At 48.1% G+C, this 26,646-nt stretch overlaps 1 protein-coding gene across 1 annotated transcript in view; it reads left to right on the top strand.

Annotated features, from left to right (window-relative positions):
* The window catches only part of Spns3 (SPNS lysolipid transporter 3, sphingosine-1-phosphate (putative)), a 56,811-nt gene that overhangs the window by 12,415 nt on the left and 17,750 nt on the right, over positions 1-26,646 (top strand). Inside the window, exons 6-8 of the mRNA XM_059269497.1 lie at positions 242-390; positions 927-1,079; positions 8,182-8,371. Of these exons, the coding sequence (XP_059125480.1) occupies positions 242-390; positions 927-1,079; positions 8,182-8,371 (492 nt within the window). The remainder of the gene's footprint in view (positions 1-241; positions 391-926; positions 1,080-8,181; positions 8,372-26,646) is intronic.

Raw genomic sequence — 26,646 nt, 5'->3', positions numbered from 1 at the left:
CCCAGTAGAGGAGAATTTGTACTGAGCAGGCGGGCATTAATTGGGTGCCAAGGAAACCCCCCTGGAGAGAGAGTCTACATTATCCCTACCAGGGTGAAGACAGGTGTTATGGCCAGCTCTCTGTATAGCCAGCACTGGGTACCCAAGGCTAGACTAGAGCTCAGACCCTGTGGCTGGCCCTCTCCTGTCTCCTAGGCTGTGGGAGCACTTGGCCCTGAGCTCCCTGTTCCTCCTTCCCTAGATCATGCCCTGCTTGGATGCTGTGGCCTTAGTTCTGCTCATCCTGCTGGTTCCAGACCTACCCCGAGGAGCAGCTGAGAAACAGGAAGAAGGGGCTGTGGGGGCTCCGAGGAGCAGCTGGTGTGAGGATGTCAGATACTTGGGGAGAAAGTAAGTGTCCCTGCTCGCTCGCGAGTCTCAGGAAACCCCTCCGTCTGGCCCAACGACTCCACCCCCTGTCTCTCCGCCTCTAGGGTTGCCTCCGTGTTCATGGCCTTCCTCCTCCTCTGAGCTCCACTCTTAGTGAGATGCCCCTCTGTTACTTGGTCCCCTCTGCATGTGGCCCAGGTGGGGGTTGAGAGTGGGACCGGCTGTATGAGCTCTGGCCTTGCATTGGGTTCATTTATGCGGTGGACATAATTTTCCAGCCCCACCCGCTTGCCCAGGCTGCTGGAAAGATGCCGTGAGTTCACTGTCCACCTCTTCCAGCTGCATGGGAGCAACACTGGCCCTTGTGTCAGGTCTCGAAGGGAAGCCGGACAAGCTCTCTCCTCACTGTAGTCTCGGGCCTCACGAATCACGGCAGCGTGGAGCATGAGGGTAGCTGAGACCATTAAGGAGGCTGGATCCTGCATGCCTGGGCCAGTGGTCAGGCCCTTTCAGTCCTGGCCCTGTCTTGGCTTCAGCCAGGACACTTTCTCTTGCAGCTGGAGTTTCGTGTTTTCAACCCTCGGAGTGACAGCCATAGCTTTTGTGACTGGAGCGCTGGGCTTCTGGGCACCCAAGTTTTTGTTTGAAGCTCGCGTGGTCCACGGCCTACAGCTTCCCTGCTTCCAGGAGCAGTGTGGCAGCCAGGACAGGTGAGGAGGGGCTGGAGGCCACTGGCTTGGCTCATGGTCCTGTGAAGATGGCTGATGGACCCATGGGCAGGTCAGGGTTCCCACTCTGACTGGTGAGCCTGCCACTGCATGTGCACAGACCTCTCTGTTGGCTTTTGTGGGTACTGGAATCCCTGTCTTCCTACTCTCGTGGCTATTGTGGGGGTTCCGAAGGCACCAGAGGGGGAAGGCTGTGAGGCTTCTGTGGGGGCTTCAGGAGATGATAGGAATAGTAGGTGATCACCCTTTGTCCTTCAGAGGGGCCCCAAGTGTCTTCTGTGAGGTCACCCCATTTTACAGATTGCAAATTAAGGCATTGGGAAGATCCGCCATGTGTCTGGCTTAGGGATGTCAAGAATGTGTTCTTCTTTGTCCCATCAGTGCATCTGGACACCCAGGAGAGTTTTTAGGTGTCGCTTTATTTTCTGCCTCGCCTGCCCTCTGCCTCTGCTGGGCTCCTTTACTGTCCCTGCCACCTCTTGCCATATTCTCCAAAGACTCCAGTGACCTCCTGATGGGAGTCAAGAACATCTCCTAGGCCTACCTCCCTTGTCTCCCCTCCTCTTTGATACCCCTAATTCCTTGCCCCCACCCCGGGTGGCATGTTCTCTCACCTGTATCTTTTTCCATCTTTGATCTTGCTGTGCCGATTTCTTGAACTTTTACGTTAAGTTAAATTAAATTTTATTTCTATGGGTGTTTTGCCAACATGTATGTCTGTGCACCACATGCACGCAGTACCTGAGAGGGCCAGAAGAAGGCATCAGATCCCCAGAACCAGAGTTATAGAGGGTGGTGAGCTGCCATGTGGGTGCTGGGAATCAAATCTGGTCCTCTGCGAGGGCAGCCGGTCCTCTTAGTGGTGCTCTTAACCATTGAGCATCTCTCCAGCCTGTCCTTGAACTTCTAAAGCTCCACCCTCCCCTCTGCTGGTCACACCAACACCTGCATCCTCTTCTCCAGCCTCCTTTGTCTGCCTCAGTTTTGCGGCCTGATGCCCAGAGGGAGCTTGTGTGATTTCCAGAATGTCTGTGCTTCTGCCCATAGTTTCCTTCCCTTTTCTCATCATTGTTTATTAAACTTATCTATTTTGCAGTTCTGGGGATTGGACCCAAGGCCTTGCACATTGTAAGCAAGTGTTCTTTGGGGTGAATGCTAGGCAAATGCCCCACTGATGAGCCACACCCGCCCAGCCTCTCACTGGCAGATTTTAGTGAAGGACTCTATCAGTGAGCCACACCTCCAGCTCTACATGTTTGCATCAGGCCTTATGCCAACTGTTTTACATAAAGAACCTGCAGAGGAAGGTATTTATGCTGTCTCGGAATTACAGATGAGACGGAAGGTCACACAGATTAAGTGACTCGTCTAAGGCCACATAGCTAACAAGCAGTAGCCAGGGTTTGAACCTATCTAACCCTGCTGCTGCTGTTCCGAAGCCCCAGGTCCTGTTGCCATTGGAGACTGCCTGGTTCTGTCAATAACTTACAGGTTGCCTCACCAACCGGCAGAGCTTTCTGGCATACAGGAAAAATCTTGTGAACAAACACAGAGAGAAGGTGCAGTCTGCCCCTGCTCCCCTGCGGGATTGTCCTCTCTGGAGGCAGAGACAGCTTCCTAAGCAGCCCCCAAAGAGGACTCCGTCCCTCTTCAGGTATTGACACTTGCTTAGAGAAGCCATTGTCTCTGCCCAGCTCCCACTCTCTGGCCCCTTCACACCATCTGTGTGAGAACTGGCGGGCCTATCGGGCCTATCGGTGTCTTGTGCTTGATAAGATAAATGATCACACACTTAATGGTCTAAAACCACAGAAGTGTGGGCTGGGGCTGGGGCTGTGACTCGGGTGGTAGAGTGCTTTCCTAGAGTGCATGAGGCCCTGCATTTGATCCTAAATTGCGCAAGCCCAGAACAGTGGTCCACACCTTTAATCCTAGCACGAGGGAGGAGGAGGAGGAGGCAAGAGGACCCAGAAGTTCAAGGGTGAAGCCTGCAAGATGGCTCAGTGGGTAAAGGCACTTGCCATCCAGACAGATGACCTGACTTTTGATCCTTGAAAATCTACATGGTGGGAGGGGAGAACCATCTCCCCCTGACCTCCACTTGTGTACTATGTCACCTCATACATGCACACACACATGCATACACACATAAGTACATACATACATGCTCATGATATACATAAGATTCAAGGTCATCCTCAGCTACATAGTATGAGGCTAGCCTGGTAGCCTGAGCCACATGAGAATCTAACCCCTGCCCCCCAAAAAAAAGAAAAAAAAAAGAAAGAAAAAAAAAGAAAAGAAAAAAAGCAAAAAGGACATGCCCTGGGTTCCAGCCCCAGTACTAAAAAATAAAATAAAAAGTCCAGTTAAAAATACCCGGAAATTAGTTTTGTCATGATTTTGGAGGCTGGTACTTCCAGTGCACCCAAATCAAGGTGTCTGCGGAGTCACGTTCCCTCGGAGCTCTGTGGAGCCTTTGCCTCTCCTAGGTCCTTGTAGCCGGTAGCATTCCTTGGTCACATCTCTCTAACCTCTGCTTTCAAAGTCACATGACACGATCCTTTTCTTTCTGGGCTGGAGGTCCTCAGTGAGCACAGACGTGACTATGGTCGGGGCTTACCTGACTAAGGGAGGGTGGTCATTCCAGGCAATATCAAGATCCTTAATATCTGCAAAGTGTGGTTTTTGTTAGAGGTTCCAAGAGGTTCCAGAGATTGCAATACCTTGTGAGTTTAGCTAAGGTTTTAGCCTATGGAAGAGCAGTAGAAAGTCCTTGTGTTGGGGCTGCTACAACCCCCTGGGTTAGGGTCAGCCCCAGATGCATGTGAGGGGGAGACAGTGCCCTAGCCTGCTTTCCATTCCTGAGGTAAACACCATGACCAAAACCAACTTGGAGGAAGAAAGTGTTTATTTCATCTTCCACTTCCAAGTCACAGCCCAGCATTGAATGAGGCCAGGGCAGGAATGCAAGCAGGAATGGGGAGGCAGGAACTGAAACAGAGCCATGGAGGAATGCTGTTTACCGGTTTGCTCTCCATGACTCACTTAGCTTGCTTTTTTGTACAGCCCAGGATCACCTGCTCGGGGCGGTCCAGTTCCTTCCCCAGCAATCCTTAGTCAAGAAAACGCCAGAGCCTGGAGAGATGGCTCAGTGTTTTTAAGAACACTTGCTTGCTCTTGCAGAGAATCTGGGCTTGGTTCCCAGCACCTACGTGACAGCTCACAACTGTCTTTAACTCCTGTCTCAGGGGATCCAGCGCCCTCTTCTGGCCTCTATGGTTACTAGTGCACATACTTAAACACAAGTGTTGACACACATACACATATAAATAAATAAATAAGCCAGGAGTGGTGGTGCATGCCTTTAATCCCAGCACTTGGAAGGCAAATCTGTGTGAGTTTGAGGCCAGCTTGGTCTACATAGTGAGTTCTAGGACAGCCAGAGTTATATAGTGAGACCCTGTCTCAAAAAAACCCAAGTATGTATATATATATATATATATATATATATATATATATATATATATATATATATATATATATATTTCAATTAAAAAGAAGAGCCAGGCATAGTGGTACATGCCTTTAATCCTAACACACGGAAGGCAGAGGCAGGTGGATCTGTGTGAGTAGTTTGAGGTCAGCCTGGTCTACATAGTGAGTAGACCAGGCCACACAGCAAGACCCTGTCTTGGAAAAAAGAATGAAAGAAAATGCCCTGCACACTTGACCATCTGATTCCTGAAAGTTGTCCTCTGACCTCCACTTGCACACCGGACTCTAGCTTGTATCAGGTTGACTAAAAAAGTTGCACAGGTGGGAAGCTTCCTGTGCAGCCCCAGGAGAACCTCCAACCCTGGAGCTGAAGTGGCCCAGAGGAAGGAGCTGCATGGCAGGTAAAGAGTCCTGTCTCTGGCTGTAAGTGGAGTCTGGACAGCGATAGGGGAGTGGTGTAGAGCATCAGAGCCAATGAGGGAAATCACTATGGTGCCTATTTGATTACTCAACCCAAGTCTCTCAAAGATCTTGACAGCCCACTATGGCTGGCTCAGAGGGAGACTCAGAGATGAACACCACTAACTCAGGATCTGACTAGTAGCCAGCACCTGGCTCGGGAGGTTTGTGAGGACCATCACATGATGCTGGGACATGCCGGCTTCTGCTTGGTGGGAGAGGGCTCTGAGGCGCTGGGCCTGCCCTTGAAAGGCTGTGTCAGGCAACCTCAGGCAAGTTCCTGACTGCTATGGTTTCCACATGCCCTGCTGTATAGGGAGGGTACATTCGTTAGGTCTCAGCCTGTGGCATAGACAGTTCACAGAGGCTGGTGGGATTCACTTGCGCTCACTTTGCTGATGTCCAGTTTTGCATGGCTACATCCTTTTCAAAATTAATTTACTTAGAATAATTGTTACAAGGGCTGGAGAGATTGCTCAGTGGTTAAGAGCACTCCAGAGGACCTGAGTTTGATTCCCAACATCCATATGGTGGCTCACAACTGTCTGTAACTCCAGTACTACGGGCTCTGATACCCTTTCTGGCCTCTGTTGGCACAGACATATACCCAGACAAAACATCCATACACAGAAAATAAAAATAAAATTAAAAAAAACCTATTTCTCTCTCTCTCTTTCTCTCTCTCTCTCTCTCTCTCTCTCTCTCTCTCTCTCTCTCTCTCTCTCTGTATGTGTGTGTATGTGTTTTCACGTGTGTGGAGACTAGAGAACAACTTGCTACAGTCATTTCTCTCCTTCCACCAAGTGAGCCCTGGGGATCAAACTTAGACTGCTAGGCTTGGCAGCAAGTGCCTTTACCTGCTGGGCCATCTTGCCAGCCCATGTGTCACATTCTTTGAGTATGTGTGTGTGTGTGGGGTGGTGGTGGGGGTGGGGGTGGTGTATGTATGTATGTGGAAGCCAGGAGTTAACCTCAGTGTCACGTCTCAGGAGCTGTCCCTCTTGATATCTAGGCTGAGCTGGCTGGCCAGAGAGCCTCACTGATCCACCCATCTCTGCCTTCCCAGGCCTAGGATTATGAAAGCATGACGTCATCACGTTTGACATTTATGCTGATGCTGGGGATTGAACTCAGGTCTTTGTGCTTGAGTGGCAAAGCATTTAACTGACTGAGCCATCTTTTCAGCCCTCGTGAGGGTGAGAGTTAGGCCCTGGCCATCTCACATAAGCCTGCAATTTTTGTGTCTGAGAGGGGGGCATGGCTGGGGGAGACAGGTGTATGTTGGGGCCACAGCTCTGAGAACAGCCAGAGCAAGGTGGAGAGGCTGGCCAGACATCATGAGACTGGCTAAGAGAATTACCATTGGTGCAGAGGGAATGAGGGACTGAGAGAGGAGGCTACAATGGTCCGTAGGGCTAGTCCCATAGGGCCATATGTTGGCCAGGGCCTTGTAGAGAGGATACCAGAGTGCCACTGAGGGGCTGGAAGAGCCTGGTTAGAGTTGACTGTCAGAGTCCGCACCGGTCACTGTCTCAGTGAGACCTTGAAACTCTTTTGAAAGGAGCTTGAATGAGCAGTGGGTGATGGTGTCTGTCTGTGCAGATCCTGTCTCTGTATCTAGCAGCTGTCTGATATCGGCCCTCGCCTTTCTTACTCTTGCGTCTGCCCATCTGGGAATTCTGGGAGGAAATCAAAGAGTTCGTTTGCTTAACATGTATCGCTTACGTTCTGGACTCTGTGCTCCCAGCACAGAAGACAGGAAGGAAACCAAATCTGGCCATTGCTTTTCAGGAATCCGCGGGGGGGGGGGGGTATAGATGGTAGCTAGTGCTACAGGGGACGATGGAACTAAAGCAATCAGCGTGGGAACAGGGGATGGTGTCCCCTGTGAGGGGGCATTTGTGGGAGTCACGTGGATTGAGTGGGAATTTGGAAAGTTTACAGTAAAGCAAGCAAGGGAACAAGAATGCTATTGCGGAGTGTTCCAGATGAAGAAAAGTATGTGGGGTTTGCATGGCCAAGAAAAAGAAGAGTAGGGGCTGAGGCTTGAGGTCCAGGGCGCTAGGACCAGAGCTTTGGGTGTTTGAGAGCTGATGGAGGATTTGGACAGAGTGTGGTTAGGAACATAGTCCCTCATGTTTTAAGAAGCACTTTCTGGGGTTAGAGAGGATGCTCAGTGGTTAGAGCACTGGCTGCTCTTGCAGAAGACCTGGGGTTTGGTTCCCAGCACCCACATGGCTGCTCACAACTACCCGGCACTTCAGCTTCAGGGACCCGATGCCTCCTTCTGGGTACTGTTGGTACTACACGCACACATAAACATAAAAATAAAGTCATAGAGGAAGAGGAAGAGGAGGAAGAGGAGGAGGAGGAGGAGGAGGAGGAGGAGGAGGAGGAGGAGGAGGAGGAGGAGGAAGCAGCTGCAGTAGCAGCACTTTCTGAGGGCCCGTGTAGAGAGAGAGTCTCTGTCGACGCCAGATGGGGTTGAAGTGTGTACAAGAATGGGCGGGAAAGGCATGCTGTCGGGTGCTGCTTGGGAGGTAAGCAGAGTCAGGGTGCATGCAGATGGATGAGATTCAAGAGGTGAGTATGCGGGGATAGTGGCACCCACCTTTGATCCCAGCACTGGGGAGGCAGAGCAGGTGGATCTCTGTGAGTTCGAGACCAGCCTGCTCTACATGGTGAAATCCAGGCCAGCCAAGGTAATAACAAGAGACTATCTCAAAAAAAAAAAAAAAAAAAAAAAAAGGAAAAGACCCACAAAAAAGAAACCCCTAAAACCCACCACCACCACCAAAACAAAACAAACAACAAAAAAGAGGTGAATGTGTGCAATGTCCAGACAAGAACTATGCACATCATGGGAGTCAGTACATGCCAATCATCTAAGCACTAAGGACCTAGAGTTAAGATTTCTGAGTGAGGCCTTTGGAGTGGTGAGATAGAGAAGGTCACTGTGGATGTGCATGGGTGGAGATTCCTCCAAGGTCCTCAGCTTTCCAGCTGCAGTTCTGGGCTTGCCTCCTGCTGCATGGTACCGGATCATGTAACTGGGTCAGGTAGCCTGACCCCGGAGGCAGGGATAGGATGCAGGTCTGACCAGGTCCTCTCTGCTCTTTCCTACCAGCCTGATTTTTGGGGCACTGACTGTTGCAACTGGCATTATTGGTGTCATCCTGGGGGCGGAGGCCTCAAGAAGGTACAAGAAGGTGAACCCCAGGGCCGAACCCCTCATCTGTGCCTCTAGTCTGTTTGCCACAGCTCCCTGCCTCTACCTGGCGCTCATCTTGGCCTCAAGGACCCTCCTGGCTTCCTATGTAAGTGAGGGCCCCTCTGGGAGTGGGTGGGAATCCCTTGAGGCTACAGGTGCACACTAAGCTGTGTCTTGAGTTCATTGCGCTGCTCACCCCTTCCAGACCAGAAACTCTAGCCCCAGTTTCCAGTGAGTGCACAGAGGCTCACTGAGAGCCGCCCAGCAAAGAGGCAGGACTAGATGTGATCGCAAGCCCCTTTTGGCTCTGGAGTGAGTCCCTCTGGATGACTGACTGGTTGGTAGACTGGGTAGGGTAGGAGTGTTTATCTGATCCAGGGTGTGTTGTGAACCTGGGGAGGCAGAGGGAATGCTTCCCAAGTTCCAGATGAGAAAGGTTGGTCATGGCTAGTGCAGACCTTGCTTGAAAGACAGTTATGGCCAGCACAAGCTTTCCAGAGCCTGGTCTCATTCTAGCCCCACCTGTGTCCCACATTCTGCCTAGGACAGGGGTGCCACCCTTTGCTTGTGTCTGTTCATGGAGGGCACTGTTTCTCTTGGGTCTGAAATCCTTCTCTTCCTACAGTCATCATTCACCTCCTCCAAAGTGTCCCCAGATTATCAAGCATCCCGTCACAGTTCGCTGTTCCTGCCCTCCTACTCATCCCTGTCCTGCTGAGTGGGAAAGGCTTGCTGTTTCTGGGAGGATAGTACCAGCTTCGCCCCTGGGTGTTGGACACAGAGCCCTTGTCCATAGGCAATCAGGTCCACTGAGCTGGCTGAACTCAGTAAATTGGCTGTGGTTTAATGTCCATCTGTCTATCCACTCACCTATGCCCCAGTCCTGGTGACTGTCCTGTTATGGCCAGTCACACTCAAGGACTAAAATGTCTGTTTCCACTTAAACCATAGCTTCAGTTCTGCCTCTGAATAAGGCTGCTATCCAGGCACAGAAAACTGCCCCGGGATGAGGGGACCCATGGTGTGCTCAAGCTCCTTGTCACATTCTCTGTCCTTTGTCATGGATACCAGCCCTCCCCATGATTCTGACTCCTGCAGGCCTGAGGAGGTGAAGGATGGCAGAAAACTGGACAAGGGCTACCTGGGAATGAGCTGTTTCTGTCACTGCCTTCTGAGCGGCAGCTGCCCAGGTGCCCGGGCTGGGAACACTTTCGTGGTTTGGGAGTGGGCTCTGACCTTTCCTTGAGGCAGATGTGGCCTCTCTAGCAGACATGCCTGGCTTGTAGGCAGTGGTGGTGCACCCTCATGACCTTCCTGATTCCCCCGCATGCTGTCCTTCCAACCCACCTGGTCTCTCTCTCTTTCCCACATTGTACTCTGTTCCTTCTAGTGCTCCACCCTAAGTCCAAGGGGACTCAGGCCCCAGAGACCATACTTCCTAATGCCACCTAACACTGGGTTGTTTGGCGAGTACAGAGGAGGTCCTTGAGGTGGCTTAGTCTAGGAGGAGCTGCACTTAGCAGGTATCCTGCCTGTTTCTTTCTGTCCTCATTTAAGAAAGTATCTCTTTCTATTTATTTATTTATTTATTTATTTATTTATTTATTTATTTATTTATTTAAAGATTTATTTATTTAAAGATATTTTTATTTATTATGTATACAGCATGTATCCCTGCAGGCCAGAAAAGGGAGCCAGATCTCATTACAGATGGTAGTGAGCCACCATGTGGGTGCTGGGAATTGAACTCAGGACCTCTGGAAGAACAGCCAGTGTTCTTAACCTCTGAGCCATCTCTCCAGCCCCTTTTTATTTATTTTTATTTTTTATTTTTCACCTAGCTGTCCTGGAACTCTCTCTGTAGACCAGGCTGTCCTCCAACTCATATAGAGATCCGCCTGCCTCTGCCTCCTGAGTGCTGGGATTAAAGATGCACGCACCACCGCTGCCTGCCAAGAAAAGGTCTCTTTTGAGAAATGCCATGGGGGTTGGTGAGATGGCTTAGTGGGTAAAGGAACTTGCGGACAAGTGACCTGAGTTTGATCTTTGGAAACTCCATGGTAGATGGAGAGAACTGCTCTCTCTGTCTCTGTCTCTCTGACGCTCTCATACACACACTCACACACAAAGGTTTAAAAAAAGGAAGAAGAAGAAGGGCTGGAGAGAAGGTTCAGTAGTTAAGAGCACCCACTATTTGGCTGGGTGATGGTGGCGCACGCCTTTAATCCCAGCACTCGGGAGGCAGAGCCAGGCGGATCTCTGTGAGTTTGAGGCCAGCCTGGTCTACAGAGTGAGATCCAGGACGGCACCAAAACTACACAGAGAAACCTTGTCTCAGAAAAAAACAAAACAAAACAAAAACAAAAAACAAACAAATAAACAAAGAACATCCACTATTCTTACAGAGGACCTGGGTTCAATTCCCATCACCCATGTGGTGGCTCACAATCATTTGTAACTCTACACACAGGGGATTTGGCTTCTTAAGCCACCAGCACACATATGATGTACATACATGCAGACTAAACACTCATACTCATAAAATAAATACATAATTTTTTAAAAAGAAAGGGAAAAAAATTAAAAACTCCAGGCCTGATGTGAAGCCTGCTCCTGGGCACACTGGCTGGTAGTCAGTGGGAGATGCTTCCTTTTCTGTCGCCAAGGCCTTAGGGTGCACCTGGGCCCTCTTCAGGGGGTGTCTTAGGGTTTCTAATGCTGTGATGAAGCACCATGACCACAAACAAACTGGGGAGGAGAGGTTTATTTCACTTAACACTCCCACACCACAGTGGAAGGAAGGAAGGAAGGAAGGAAGGAAGGAAGGAAGGAAGGAAGGAAGGAAGGAAGGAAGGAAGGAAGGGCAGGAACTCGGAGGAGGAACCTGGAGGCAGGAGCTGATGCAGAGGCCATGGAGGGGTGCTGCTTTCTGGATTGCTACTTATGGCTTACTCAGCCTCCTTTCTTTTTTCTTTTCTCTTTCTCCATTTTGGTTTTTCAAGGCAGGGTTTCTCTGTGGAGCCCTGGCCATCCTGGAACTTGCTCTGTAGACTATGCAGGCCTTGAAATCAGAGATTCTCCTGCTTCTGCCTCCCGAGTGCTGGGATAAAGATGTGGGCCACCACTGCCTGCTGAGCCTGCTTTCTTATAGAATCCAGGAGCACTAGTCCAGGAATGGCCCACCCACCATGGGCAGGGCCTTCCCCATCAGTCACTAATTAAGAGAATGTCCTACAGTCTTGCCTACAGCCTGATCTTAAGGAGGCATTTTCTCAGTTGAGGTTCTCTCCTCTCAGATGACTCTAGCTTATGTCAAGTTGACATAAAACTCAAAACACAAAACAGGGGGATTGCCTCTGAACTTCCTGGAGATGGGAAGAGGTCTGCCACCTTCCCTCTCACAGGCTCAGTTGACACTGAATAGTCCTCTTGACACTGAAGAGTCCTCTTGACCCCACCTCACAGACTGGAAAACTGAGGCCCAGAGGAAGCAGCAAAGAGTAAGACAGACACATGTTTGCCTCAGGCCTGGGTATGCCATGCCTGTGCCCTTGCCATTCTGGGGGAGAGAAGCAGCTGGGCGCCAAAAGATGCTTTCGTGCTTACTGTCTAGGTGGGATGGGGTGGTGGGGACTGTCCCTTCTCCTGGTGAGAGCTGATGGGACTGACAGGAACTAAACTTGCAGGGAGACTGAGGCCCAGGTGGATGGGGCGCTGCCAGAGGCCCTGGCATCCAACTTTGCTCCTGCTAATGTCTTCTTTGGCTCCTGCAGGCTGCTTCCTGGCTATGTTTTGGGGACACAGCTGTCCCCCACCCTGCAGTCTGGCAGGCTTCAGAGCTGCATGTCTCATCTAGGAGTGGTGGTACTGCGTCTCAGCCGATCGAGCCAGCTGGGAGAGCTCTAACTCTTTTCCAGGCCTGTCCTGGTTGGGAGTGGAGGAACAGGAAGGTGCTCTGAGCAAGGAGGCATCCATCTTCCGGTGCTGGAAGCATCTTGGCTTTTGGGATGTTCTTGTGGGTTGCGTCTCCACGGTCAGATTTCAGCCCTAACTCTCTCCACAGTTCTGTCTGTGCTGCTGCCCTGGGGCCTACTGGAAGTTCTGACCTGAGATGCAGGCTGAGGCTCTACCCCTACCAGTCCTCATTCAGGAAGCCCTTACTGCCCCGTCCCTCCGATCCTGCCCATTCCTTCTACCCTGCCCTACGTCAGCCTTACCAGCTTTCCCAGGACTGTCCTCCACCATAGGCACCTCTTGCTGTCCTCATCTTCCTGCTTACTTGCTGCATCTGTTCAGCCTACGTGGCCAGGGGAGCTTCTGGACGCCATGGACCTTGCCAGCTCTAAAGCCTTACACAGTTCCCTGGTTATCTGGAAGAAGGTTCAACTCTTCATGCTGGCATTTAAAGCTCCATGTGAACTGCCTTGACAGTCTCGTTGGCCCTTCCCTCTCTGCACTCCTGTTTCATGACCCTTCCTGATTCCTAGAGCACACCCAATGGCCCCCTTTTAGTCCACTCATCATCCCTCCTTGTCCATACGTCTAAACCATTCTAGGCCTCCGGGGCAGGGTCAGACAACACTGGCTCTTCTTGGGGCCTTCTCTTATCGGTGGCTTGCTCCTCAGTGCTCTCAGCCTTGGGCCAGGTTATTTGATTCTGACATTCTCTCTCTCTCTCTCTCTCTCTCTCTCTCTCTCTCTCTCTCTCTCTCTCTCTCTCTCTCTCTCTGTGTGTGTGTGTGTGTGTGTGTGTGTGTGTGTGTGTGTGTGTGTGTTTTGGTTTTTTGAGACAGGCTTTCTCTGTGTATGCCTGGCTGTCCTGGGACTGGCTTTGTAGACCAGGCTGGCCTTGAACTCAGAGATCTGCCTGTCTCTGCCTCAGGAGTGCTGGGATTAAAGGCATGTGTCACCACGCCCAGTTTGATTCTGACCTCTCACAGCCCCAGCTGGTGAATTCTAGCAGGGCCCAGGCCTGGTTCCTACCCTTCTCAGCCCTCCGTTCCCAAGTGCGGCATCAGGGACGTGGGAGTCGGTCACTGCTGGCCGAGAGAGCAGTTGAAGGGCAAGCTCTTCGTATCTATTTCCTTATTCAGTGTTGGTCATTGGCTTCCTGGTTCAAGTGCTACTTACATTCTAGCTGGGAGAAACAGACTGCAAGAAAAGATAATACATGAGGAGAAGCAGGACATAGTGGAACAGCCCTGGAATCACAGCATTCAGGAGGCTGAGACAGGAGGAGTTCTAGGCCAGGCTGGGCTGTACCCCAAGACTCCATCTCAAAGCAAGTAAACAAACAGATACATAGGTAAAAATTTTATGCTCTTTCAAGTGATTATAAATACATAGAAAAATACTATAGAGTGGGGAAGGGAAATAGTAAGATCCTGTTGATGAGAGAAGGCTTCAATTTCATAGAGAGGCCAAAAGGCTCACTAAGAAGATGCTGCGGCTTTCCCTTCTTCTTGTAGATGCCATAATGAAGGAGTGAATTGTGTAGAATTTGGGAGAACAGAGTTCTAGGCATAGGGAATAGCAAGTATAAAGGGCCTAAGTCAGGAATGTACCTGGAAGGTCTGAGGAATGGGGAGGAGGCCACCCTTGTTAATATAAAGAGAGTGGGAGGTGGGCACAGAGAGGATGATGGGGCCTTCAGACATCAGGTGGAAGTAGCGTGGACAGAGTGGGGTGGGATTTTATGCTCAGGGGCAGAGATGATCATGTGACTGTGCCCTTTGTCTGTTATTCTAGTGTATTGCATTGACTGACAGTTGCATGTTTAGCCAACCTTGCATTCCTGGGGTGTATTCTCCTATGGTCACACTGTATAACCATTTCCTCTGTTGCTGGATGTGACATGGTAGCATTCTGCTGAAGATTTCTGTATCTGTATGGATAGGAGGGGATTAGAGATATGGGTATTTGCATCTGTGTTTTTGTGGAGTGCAGGGCAATGGCCTCAGGATGACCTAGTGGGTCTGTCTTTCTCTCTTTTTTAAAACTTTCTTTCTTTCTTTCTTTCTTTCTTTCTTTCTTTCTTTCTTTCTTTCTTTCTTTCTTTCTTTCTTTTTGCTATTTATGGAGGATCTGTGTTAATTTGTCTTTAAACATTTGGTAGAATTCATCAGTGATGCCATCTGGTTCTGGGCTTTTGTTGGGGAGAAGTTTTTGATTATGGACTCAATATTTACTTGTTGAAGGTCAGTTCAGATTTTTCTGTTTCTTTTTGACTGAGTTTCACTAGTTTTAATTTTTTTAATTATTTTTTTATTTTTTGAAATTATAATATTCTATCATTTCCTCTTCACTATGTGTGTGTTCCCAAATACATAAATATAACCTGCTTAGTATAAAATTACTTGTATATCCTTGCATACATATATAAACACACACACACACACACACACACACACACACACACACACACACACACCCGTTTTCAGGACTGACCATTTGGTACTGGATAACCACTTGGTGTGCTCTTCCCTGGAGAAGACTGTTTCTCTTGCTCTCAGCATTCCTTAGCTGCCTGTAGTTCTTTGGGTGGAGTTGGGTCTCATGAGCTTTCCCCCTCCACCTGAGCACTCCCATTGTTGTCCTGGTTCAGCTCCTGTTTGGGGAGTCACGCTGATGAGACCTTCTGACATTCTGACTTTCCTAGGAGACATAGGCTCATGGCAAACTCCCTGGTCCTCTGGCTCTTACAACCTTCCTGCCCGCCGCCCTCCACAGGGCTCCCAGAGCCTTAGGTGTAGCTGTGGTGTTGTGAATGCATCAGCTGGGACTGGGCTCCACAACTCTGCATTTTGATTGGTTGTGGTTTTCTGTAGTGGTCTTCGTCTTTTGCAAAGAGAAGTACTTTTCACTTTTTTTTTCTAGGAATTTTTTATATTTAATCTAGAGTAATCTAATTTGTTGGTGTGTAAATGTTCATAGCATTTCCTTATAGGCCTTTTGATTTCTATGAGAGTGATATCAGTACCTTCTTTCATTCCTGATTTTGGTAAGTTGAATAGTCTTTCCTTTTTTTCTGTGTCAGTTTAAAGGTTTGTTGATTTTTCTTTTTTTCTTTTTTCTTTCCAAAAAACATTTAATTATTTTGCGTGTGTGTATGTGTGTGGAAGTATGCACACCAGTGTGTGTGTGTGTATGTGTGTGTGTGTGTGTGTGTGTGTGTGAGAGAGAGAGAGAGAGAGAGAGAGAGAGAGAGAGAGAGAGAGAGAGAGAGAGAGGAGACCTAGGGGAGCTGATTCAGTCCCCCACTTCCACCGTGTGGATTCCAGGGGTGGGACTCAGGCTGTCAGGCTTGGCAGCAGCCATCTTTACCCACTGGGTTTTCTCATTGATCTCCTTCCCTCCTCACCTTTAAGACGGGCTCTTACTATGTAGTCTAGGATATCCCAGAACTTGCTATATAGCCCAGGCTATTCTCAAACCCTCAGTCCTCCTGCCTCCATCTGTTGTACTGGAATTACAAGCCTGGCTGTCATTTTGCTGTTCTTTTCAAAGAACTGACTATTGGGTACATTGATTTCCTGCCTTTGTTCTCTGTTGTTGACTTAACATTTAACAGCGTTTCTCTGGCTACTGTTAGAGAATAGATGTTGTAGGAGTGACAAGGACAGGAGCGTATAGGAGGCAGGAGGCTGCGGGTTCCCTCGGAGGAGAGTGGGAGGGGACAGACCAGAGTGGCAACAGCAGTAGGCTGGGAAGCAATTAGATTGTAGATGGATGTTGAGGGTAGAGTTATCAGAATCTCCCGACAGCCCTGAGATGGTATCAGAGGAACAAGAGGCTGAGCTGACTCCTCAGACCTTGCTTTGAGGTGGTAGTGGAGGGAGGCAGGAGAGTGAGCTTTAAGGATGACCAGAAACTTGATTTCAATTGTTCGGAGTTTGTGGGGTTGTGGCCACCCACCCAAATACAGGTGCTAGTAGAGAATTTGGTAGTTGGCTGTAGTACAGGGGACATGGCCTTGTTCCTAAAACCTCAACAGGTGGTAACTGGCCATAGGCCACCATGGTAATGTCATTAGATTTGGGGGAACTTCAGGGATCAGTGTTAGGGTGTCCAAAGAGATGAAGAATTGGCTTCTATTGGGCTTTAACATAAGAAATGCCACATGAGCTTGTTCTGCTATTTAACTGGCTCATTCAACTATCTACCCACCCATCCACCCTTTTACCCACCCATCCACCCACCCACCCACCCACTCATCTACCCATCCATCCATCCAACCATCCATCCATCCAATTTATTCTCTCAGATTCTAGGAACCAAAATCCTTTCACTGTCTCTGTTTCTAAAGGAGCAAGTAGTCAGTAGTCCTGGAAGATAATCTGCAACATCTTGGGAAGGACCCATGAGAAGAATATGTGTGTGTGTGTGGCGGGGGTGTGTGTGTGTGTGTGTGTATTTGGTGTGTGCATGCACACAAGTGTGACTATATTCTTGTATATGAGTAGGATTGTATGTATGTGTGCTCTTGCACATGTACATTGATATGCACATGTACATCCAGGTTAAATATGTGCTGAGCACACATACTGAATCATGTTGGTCTGTGCACATTAGTGTATAAGATTGTGCCCTTCTATACTGTCTGTCTACCTGTCCCTATCTGTGTATGAGAATCAGGGAATGCAGATAGTTGCGTGGGGTGCGTGTGCCTGCGTGTATGGCTGAACATACTTTCTCTTACTTTCTCTGCTGTAACTGTGTTGCGTGGGAAGGAGGGGGTTTTGGCAGAACAGTGTGTCTGCTCCCAAATTGGTAGAGACCAAGTTTTCCTGAGTTCCATGGAAATGAAGTTTCCTGAGCATATAAAGTCTGGTCTGGGCCTTTGCTGTGGGAGCCCAGGCCCTGTGGCCCGCCTGCAGGTGTGAGGGCTCCATCTCCCATCCTTCAGGCCTCTTGGCAAGGGAAGTGGACTTCCCAGCCGTTAATTAGGATCCAGACACACTCGCAGCAGGTCTTGGCTCACACCCCTTCCTTGGCCTTCTTCCCAGAGCTGCTGCCCTTCAGAGGAGAAGGGGTTTGTCCTCAGAGGAGGACCGAGCCTCATGCAGGGCCTCAACCGTTGCTGACCTGGTGGCTGGATGTTGACAGCCCCACTTTTGGTGGGCTTTGGGTTCAGGGTGAAGTAGCCAGAGTTGGGGCATGGTAAAGAGTATGCTCTGGAGAATCTGAAAGACCTGACTATCCTTCCTGATTCTTCACTTCCTAGCTGTGTGACCTAGGGCAAGACATTGACCTCCCTGATCCTCAGTCTTCTTAGCAACAAGATGGAGGCTACTTATTTGTGGTCTCATTGAGGAGATAAATGGACTTCTGAGCCTGTTCTAGTTACTATGGTTATGTGATGAAACTTGGCCGCTCAAAACAACGAAAGCATTTGTTTTGCTCACAGATTTTCCGTTTGGAGGCAGGAAAGGGTGACATCGTTTTTTTTCTATCTGAAGTCACGTAGGCAGATGGGTAGGGCTGGATCCCGGAAGCCAGAGCTGTCTGGCAGTTGATGAGAACTTAGCTGGAGCACCTGCCCATGACCTCTCTGTATGGCCAGGGCTCCCTCACAACATGGTGGCCAGATTCCAAGCAGTTGCAGCCAGGGATAGTGAGGCAGGTGAAGCCGTTTTGCCTCAAATGACCAGTCCTGGAAAGTTACTTTGAAAGTGATACTTTCTCTTGAACCCTGACTTCCTGCTCAAAATAGCAGGTTGGAGAAACAGAGTCCATTTTTAGAAACAGATTTATTTTGATTTACAAGTATGTGTGTGTGCCTGTGTGAGTGTATGCCATATATTTTTGGGTGCCTGAGAAGGTCAGAAAATGGTGTCAATATCCCTGCAGTTGGAGTTACAAGTGATTGTGAGCTGTCCAGTATGGGGTGTGGGGGACTGAACTTGGGTCCTCTGGAAGAGCAGCTGGTGCTCTTAACTGCTGAGTCATCTCTCCAGCTCCCTGGAGTCTGTCCTTTGATGGAAGGGAGGATCAGTAAGCTGAAAGAGCATGTGATGGCCAAGGATTATCATCTTTGGAAAATCTGGTTGGTTACTGTGGCTCAGGTCTTGTCACCTGCCCTCTGGTGTGGGTCCCTCTGAGGTTTCACCTTGAAGGGAAGCATGTCTGTGCCCACAGACAAGAAGCCCACTGGCTGTGAGTCTGCAGATCTACTCTGTTCTTTTGATCTCATAGGTGAGAAACCTGGGGTTCGAATAGCACCTCCAACTTCAGCTGGGCTTCCTGAGCTGACAGGCTGTGCGTATTGATGTGTCCGAGGTCTCAAGGAGTCGATCTGAGGCCCTGTCTTAGCCAGAAGGAACAGCAAGGATCCCTGTCCCCATCAAATGTGTCCCAGTACATCCTGTGTGTCATACACCAGTGTCTAAACACTGGGAAAAAGTACTGAGAACAAAACAGCACCCAGTCTACGGGTATGGTGTTGAAAACCAGGAGCATGGAGATATTGCAGTGTAAAAGTTATTCACGGCCGGTCCTAATTCACAGTCCCCTTCTGGGAGTAGGAGATTGTAAGTGTCCCTCAGCTGCAGCAGGGAGAATCCTTTTGTTTTGTTTTGTTTTGTGAGACAGGGTTTCTTTGTGTAGCCCTGGCTGTCCTGGAACTCGCTCTGTAGACCAGGCTGGCTTTGGACTCACAGAGATCCACCTCTGGCTCTGCCTCCCAAGTGCTGGGACTAAATGTGTGTGCCAGCACCACGCGTCGAGAGAAACTTATACAGATCTTTCATAACCTTTGCAAGCAAAGCTTAACCGAAAATCAGAACTTTATGCTGTTAGCACAAACACGTGGTCAAAGTTTTTGACGTCATTGTGATTGGCTAGTTTCAGAAAGCTTTGTCAAGTCGACCTGGTTTTTCAGAAGGTCTTTGTGGTCTGTTGGTTTGAAAATTCAGTCTACACAACAGGAACATAAATCTTATTTTACCTAAGAAATACAAGCATAAATATCAAGATTCTGAAGGTCTGGAGGCTGAATAGTAAGAGGAATGGAGGCTCTGTTTTTGTTTCCTTTTGCTTTAAGCAGATGAAGTAAATTATTTAACCCATATTAAAATCAATGGTGAAGATATTAATGGGGGAGTCAGCCTCTAATAATACATGGAATGAAAAAAAAATATGTCAGAGGAGGATGTGCTCTGTGGGGGATAACAGAAAAGGACATTGGGTGACAGTTCAAGGGCCCAGGGGATATAGGACCCTCACTGTGATGAATGCTTCATGCTGACCAGAAACAAGTGAGGAGCCATGCGGATGTGGGGAAGAGTAATCTGTGCAGGGGGAATAGCAGGTGTCGAGACTCCAGGGAAGAGAAAGTGACTGATGGGAATCAAGGAAATGTACCTGGGATGGGGTGAACCAAGACAGGGTGCAGGAAATGAGGTCAGAGTAATGGCCATAGGAAGTGGGGGATGCAGATCGTTAACACCTTGTACCTACAATGACTTGGTTTCAGATGTGAAGTGAGGACCATTGAGTGTGTCCTACATACAAGTCAAGTGATCTAATTAATGGTTGACTAAGTGGGTATCTCTTGCTGCCTCACAAATCACCCCAACACTTAGTGGCTTAAAACAGTCTACTATAATAATTATAATCATTATTATTTGAGATAGAGTCTCATGTGGCCCAGGTTGGCCTCTTTGCTGGCTAGTTTTATGTCAACTTGACACAAGCTAGAGTCATCAGAAAAGAGAGAACATCAATTGAGAAAATGTTTCCATAAGATCAGGCTGTAGGCAAGCCTGTAGGGCATTTTCTTAATTAGTGATTGATGAGGGAGGGCCCTGCCCATTGTGAGTGTGTGGGGGCATTTCTGGGCTGGTGGTCCTGGGTTCTATAAGAAAGCAGGCTGAGCAAACCATGAGGAGTAAGCCAGTAAGTAGCACTCCTCCATGGCATCAGCTCCTGCCTCCAGGTTCCTGCCCTGTTTGAGTTCCTGTCCTGACTTCCTTTGATAATGAACAGTGGTATGGAAATGTAAGTGAAGTCAACCCTTTCCTCCTCAGATTGCTTTTGGTCATGGTGTTTCGTCACAGTGACAGTAACCCTGACTAAGAAAGCTTTGAACGCACTATGTAGCCAAGCATAGCCTTGAATTTCTGGTCCTCCTGCCTCCACCTCCACTTCCCAAGGGCTGGGATTACAGGTGTTTACCACTGCACACGGTTTAAACAGTACTGGGGATCAAAAGCAGGGCTTTGTGCATGCTAACTGAGCACTCTACCAACTGAGCCACATCCCTAGCACCACAGTGCTGCTAAATGTAAGTATTATTCCTCATGGCAGGACGGTTTCTCTCCTGCTTTATTTTTTGCCTCCCTCATATGGCTGCACTGGCCTGGGATGGGCTGTGATGCCCACACTGGTCTCCTGAGGCTCTTCTCCATGTGACTCTGTACCCTTCGTTAGAGTAGATCAGCTTCTTTCATGGTGGTTTCAGAACAGTATCTAAGAGACCAAAGGGGAAGATACGAAGTCTTTTAGTCCCCAGGAAGAACATCATTTCTGCCTTCTTCTGTTGGCTAAGGTGATGTAGGGCCCACATAGTTCACTGAGTAAGAGCACAATACCAAGGCATGAACGTGATGTAGCAGGATTAACTGGGGCCATTTTGCAACTGTCAGTCACACAGCTTAAGGAACTCTCTCTGGGGCCAGTGAGATGGCTCAGCAGGTAAGAGAGCTTGCTGCCAAGCCTGACAACCTGAGTTCGATCCCTAGGACCAACACGGTGGAAGGAGAGAACCGATTACTGCCAGTTCTGGCTTTGTGGTGTACGTGCATGTCACCCAGCCTCCTCTGTGTGCATGCACAAGCACAAATATTAAATAGATAAGGGGGAGACTTGAAATAAAAAAGGCAGGGGCAGTTCTCCGACTGCTGTGTTGAGATGGAACAGAGGTGCCAAAGTCCGGATGAAGAGGTTTTTCCAACGATGCAGGCCAGCGAGGGCTGTGGTGTGGGCCAGGCTGGCCGTTGAGGAAGTGTGGAGAAGTGGTCAGGTTCTGGGGGTGTAACGAGAGTAGAGCCACAGGATTTTCTGACAGGTTGGGGGTAAAGAGTAAAAGAAAGGGAGTTGTTGAGAGCGTCTCTGTGGCTTGGGGCCTGAGTCAAGGAGTTGCTATTTATTGAGGGGATGTCTGAGGGAGGGGCAGGGTGGCTGTTTTTAAAGTTCTGTGGGGTTCCAATTTAAGCATGTTAAATTTGGGATGTACATTAGTTGCTTTTTCTGTTGCTCCAACAACAGCAACTTAAGGAAGGCTTTATTTTTGTGTCATGGTTGGAGGAGGTTTGTTTCATGGTTCCCCACACTGTGGCGGGGGAAGCAGCGCAGCAGAAGCATGGGGCAGCTGGTCATACTGTGTCTCACTTAGGGTTTCTGCTGCTGTGCTCAAGACCATGCTCAAAAGCGAGTAGGGGAAGAAAGGGTTTGTTTGTCATAAAGTTTACAGCCCATCACCGAGGGACATCAGGGCAGGAACTCAAGCAAGAGGCAAGAACTGGAGCAAGGCCGCGGAGGAGTGCCACCAGTAGGCTTGTTCCTCATGGTTTACTCAGTTTCTTTCTTGGTCTTTTTTGTTATTTTTTTCTTTTTCTTTTATTTGTTTGTTTGTTTATTTGTTTGTTTCAGACCTGAGGACCGAACCCAGGGCCTTGCGCTTGCTAGGCAAGTGCTCTACCAAGGAGCTAAATCCCCAACCCCCAGTTTCTTTCTTATACAACTCAGGACCATCACAGGCTGCCTCTTAGGACATCCAACTGAAGATGCCAAGGAGCAGCTGATAACGTGTGAGCCTGGGGTTCAGGACAGAGCTTTAGGCTGGTGACTTGAAGCCAGGAGTTTGAATGAAGAGAAACAGCACCAGGATAACCCTCCAGGCATCCACAGACCAGGGGCTGGGGGTGCATGGCACTGTCATCATTAAGACAAGGTTGGGAGCAACAGTCTAGACTACTTTGTGTATCAAGTTACATGCTCGCAGGTTGGTCTGCATGTATGTATGTGCACCACCACATGCATGTCTGGCACTACTGAAGCAAGAGCAACCAGTACTCTTAACTCTGAGCCATCCTTCCAGCCCCAACATTTATATTTTCGCTTGGAGGAAACTTTTAAAAAGTCAGTGGTTAGTGGGGTTCAAGGCAGAGGCAGAGGCAAGTGGATTTCTGTGAGTTTAAGGTCCAGCCTGGTCAACAGGGTGTATTTCAGCACAACCAGGACTACACAGAGAAACTCTGTCTCAAAAAACAAACAAACAAACAAACAAACAAACAAACAAACTATATATATATATATATATATATATATATATATATATATATATATTTCCCCCCCAGTGGTTTGCCAGGTGCAATAGCATTTGAGAAGCAGAGGTAGAGGAGGCAGAGGAGGCCAGTCTGGCTAGCCTGCTCTTCATACTGAGTTCCAGAAGTACACAGTGAGATTCTATCTCAGAAAAGAAAGAAAATAAATAAAGTAACTCAGAAAGCACAAAGAGGAAACTGATACTTACATAGATTTACATCCATGTATGTTTCAGTAGAGGACCATCATTCTGTTTGTCTTTTTGTACCCATTCCCTGGTTTATGGTTCATTAGAAATACCTTTGTTGTTGTTATTTTGAGACAGAGTTTCACTCTGTAGCCCAGGCTGGCCTAACTCAGTATGGAGCCAAGGCTGCTCTCAAACTTGTGACAACTTCTTGCTTCAGCCTCCCACATGCTGAGATTACAGGCATGCACCACTGTGCTCAGAGAGTCAGAAATATCTTCATTCAACTGGGGTCATGTGGTCACGTGATATTAAATAACTTTTATAAATTATTATTATTATTTTATTTTATGTGTATGATTGGTTTGCCTGAACGCATGCCTGTGAACCATGTGTGTGCCTGATGGCCATGGAGGCCAAAAGTGTTAGATCCCTTGGAACTGGAATTACAGACAATTGTGAGCCACCATGTCGGTGCTGGGTATTGAACCCAGGTCCTCTGGGAGAGCTGTCAGTGCTCTTAACCACTGAGCCATCTCTCCAGCACCTTAAACAACTTTTTTTTTTTTACATTCAGTTGCTTATTTTGTGTGTGTGCATGTGTGCATGTGCTTGTGTGTGCAGATGCTATGATGTGCATGTAGAAGTTAAGAGACAATTTGCAGGATGATATTCTGTCTTTCCATCACGTGATTGGGGAATTGAACTCAGATTATCAGCCCTAGCAGCAAGGGCCCTTACTCACTGAGCCATTTCACAGGCCTACTTTGTAATTTTTAGAACAGATTTGTTGAGATATAATTCATATACCGTACAACTCACATATTTAAAGTGTGTAGCTCATGGTTTCCTAAGTATTCAGAGCTATGTGACCATTCCTACATTGATTTTCCCTTTTGAGATAAGGACTTGCTGTGTTGCTCAGACTGGTTTTGAATCCCTGGGCTCAAGTGATTGTTCTGCCTCAGCCTTCAAGGTACTGGGACTCCAGGTACATGCAATTATGCCCAGCTCCTGCACTGATTTTAGAATGTTTCATCACTGTAGAAGGAGGCTTTGTCCTCATTGGCTGTCACTCCCTGTCTTAGTTACTTTTCTATTGCTGTGATAATATACCAGTGACATACCTACTCCAACAAGGCCACACCTCCTAGTCCTTCCCAAAGATTTCCATCAACTAGGAACCAAGTATTCAAACATATGAGCCTATAGGGGCCATTCTCCTTCAAACCACTACGTTTCACTTCCTGGCCCTTGAGAAGTTGTGTTACTAGAGGTGAGCTTTGAGATTTCAAAAGTCCATGCCATTCTGTTAGCTCTCACTGTCTTGTAGTTGTTGTTTCAAGATGTGAGCTCTCAGCTACCACTCCAGTGCCATGCCTGCCTGCCTGCTGCCATGCTCCCCACCATGATGGTTTTGGACTCACCCTCTGAAAACTGTAAGCTCAAAATAAACTCTTTCTCTTATAAGTTGACTGGTCATGGTGTCTTATCGCAATAGAAAAATAACTAAGATACTCCCCATCTCTACACCATCTGTTCTTTTTTTCCCCAGGCCTAGGCAGCCACCAGTTGACTTCCTGTCTTTCTAGCTTGCCTTTATTAGACACTTCCTAGAAACAGAATCACAGGGTGTGTGTTACTTACGTGATTCTTCCTGAAGAAACTGAGGTGAAGTCAAAAGTATTAAATTCAAATTGGTTGTAAAAGTTTGGATTTATTGACCAATATCAGCTAGGAAAGAGAATTCCTCCCCTCCTTCTCTCCCTAACCTCCCAAGTTTTATTATTTTTATTTTTACATTTTCTAGAGTTATAACATGCACAATCTGTTCTCTGTGCATATCGCCGTAGCTGCTTGACAGTGGTCCCATATTTAAATGAAGCTGGTGCTCATTATCAGTCTGTGTATATAGATTCTCTATTGCTGAGTTCTTTATTTTGTGTCACCTCCAAAGTGGGTATATTTCGGGGTTAAATGGGTTGAAATAGTTTTTTTTTTCCTTTTCTGAAGCAATCTCCTTATTTTTGCTCTACTCAGATGGAAACCATGAGTATATGAGAACTAGCTCTTCTTACATAGGTAGTCCCGGGCCCTTGGGTGCCGAAGGCTTAGGAATTGGGTTGATAGACTCATAGCTCTAAGCCAGTGGTTCTCAACCTGTGGGTCATGACCCTTGTGGGTCAAATGACCCTTTCATGGGGGTCGAATATCAGATATTCTGCATATCAGATGTTTACATTATGATTCATAACGGTAACAAAGTTACAGTTTTGAAGTAGCAATGGAAATAATTATATAGTTTGGGGTCTCCATAACATGAGGAACTGTATTAAAGCATTAGGAAGGTTGAGAACCACTGCAAGCTGTAGAGTCCAGAAGCTTATAGCTTTAGGCCATAGAAGCCAGAGGCCTATGGCTGTAGGTGCTCAGGTTGGATGACATTGCTCTGACTTTTTTTTGTTTGTTTGTTTTGTTTTTCAAGACAGGGTTTCTCTGTGTAGCTTTGTGCCTGTCCTGGATCTCACTCTGTAGACCAGGCTGTCCTCGAACTCACAGAGATCCTCCTGCCTCTGCCTCCCGAGCACTGGGATAAAAGGCATGTGCCACAACCGCCTGCTCTGACTTTTAATTGCCAGTGGCTGGGCATTCCCAGCTAGTCCAATCCTTGCTGTTTAAGCAGCAGTAAGGGACAGTAATCAGGAACAGTCAGCAAGCGGGCGTTACAGCTCCTAAGTTTGAGTGCTGAGACTCTTGGCTTTTAAAACTTGACAGTCCCCTGGACCTCTTCTGAGGACTATGGCCCTCCGCCTGTAATCTTTGGCTCTTTATAGCTTCTGCTTTCTGTATTTCCACCGTCCTTTGCTGTCTCCACCACCTGTGATCCCTACCATTTCTGCCCCTGGTATTTCCTGCAACTGCTCTGCTGCTCTCCTGCTCCCTTATGGCTGCGGCCACTGCCTGTTGGCTGCCGCCGCCACTATCAACATGTTACCGGCTAGTTCTGCTTACCCGCAATAGAGACCAGCAAAAAAGAAAAGACCATTTAAGGAGAAGCCTTCTACTCTTCTAACTTCATTGGGTATCCCAGGAGGGTGTCCCTCAAAGTGAGCCAAACAGCAAAGGGTTGTGATATAGCTATAAAATGCAAATGTGACATTATAATTTTCACTAATCACAGCTCATTGTTGAAGTTCTACCGACCAAAGGTCCTATGTAAGGATAAGTTATAGATCTAGCATCATGAGTCATGGGCTTTCTTCTGAGGCACTGTGAAGTGCTCCTTCCTGGCCTGAGAGAACAGCTCCAGGATAAGCAGGGTCATCTGGAGTTCCCAAGGCTTGTGATGCAGGCTGCCTGGAGCAGGAATGACTAGGCCAAGGCCTTCTGGAGCAGGAGTCACGGCATTTCAGTGGTCATTATTCCTTAGAGTGGTCGTAGAAGACTTAAAATAGTCAGTTGATGTACAGACCTTTAATCCCAGCATCCAGAATTGCTGAGGCAGGAGGGGTGAGTTCAAGGCCACCCTGACTAGAGAATACCAGGCAAGACGGAGCTACCTAGTGAGATCTTAACTCAAAACAGTAAAACCAGGGCTGGGGATGTAGCTCAGTTGGTAGAGTGCTTGCCTAAAACGGATGAGGTCCTGGGTTCGATCCCTAACTCTACGTAAACTGAATATAGTGGTAGACCTCTGTCATTGCAGCACTCAGAAGGTGGAGACAGGAGAATCAGAAGTTCAAGGTTATCCTTAGCTGTTCAGGTCAAGGTTCCCGGAGACCCAATCTTAAAAAAACAACACCCTCTCCAACAACAACAACAACAAGCCAAATCAGGTCAACCAACAACAAAAACAAAAATCAAAAATC

This window comes from Peromyscus eremicus, chromosome 8a (genome assembly GCF_949786415.1).
Source record: "Peromyscus eremicus chromosome 8a, PerEre_H2_v1, whole genome shotgun sequence".
In the NCBI taxonomy this organism is placed as follows: Eukaryota; Metazoa; Chordata; class Mammalia; order Rodentia; family Cricetidae; genus Peromyscus; species Peromyscus eremicus.
The sequence above is the reverse complement of the archived record's forward strand: the minus strand, read 5'-3'. Positions and strand labels throughout refer to the sequence as shown.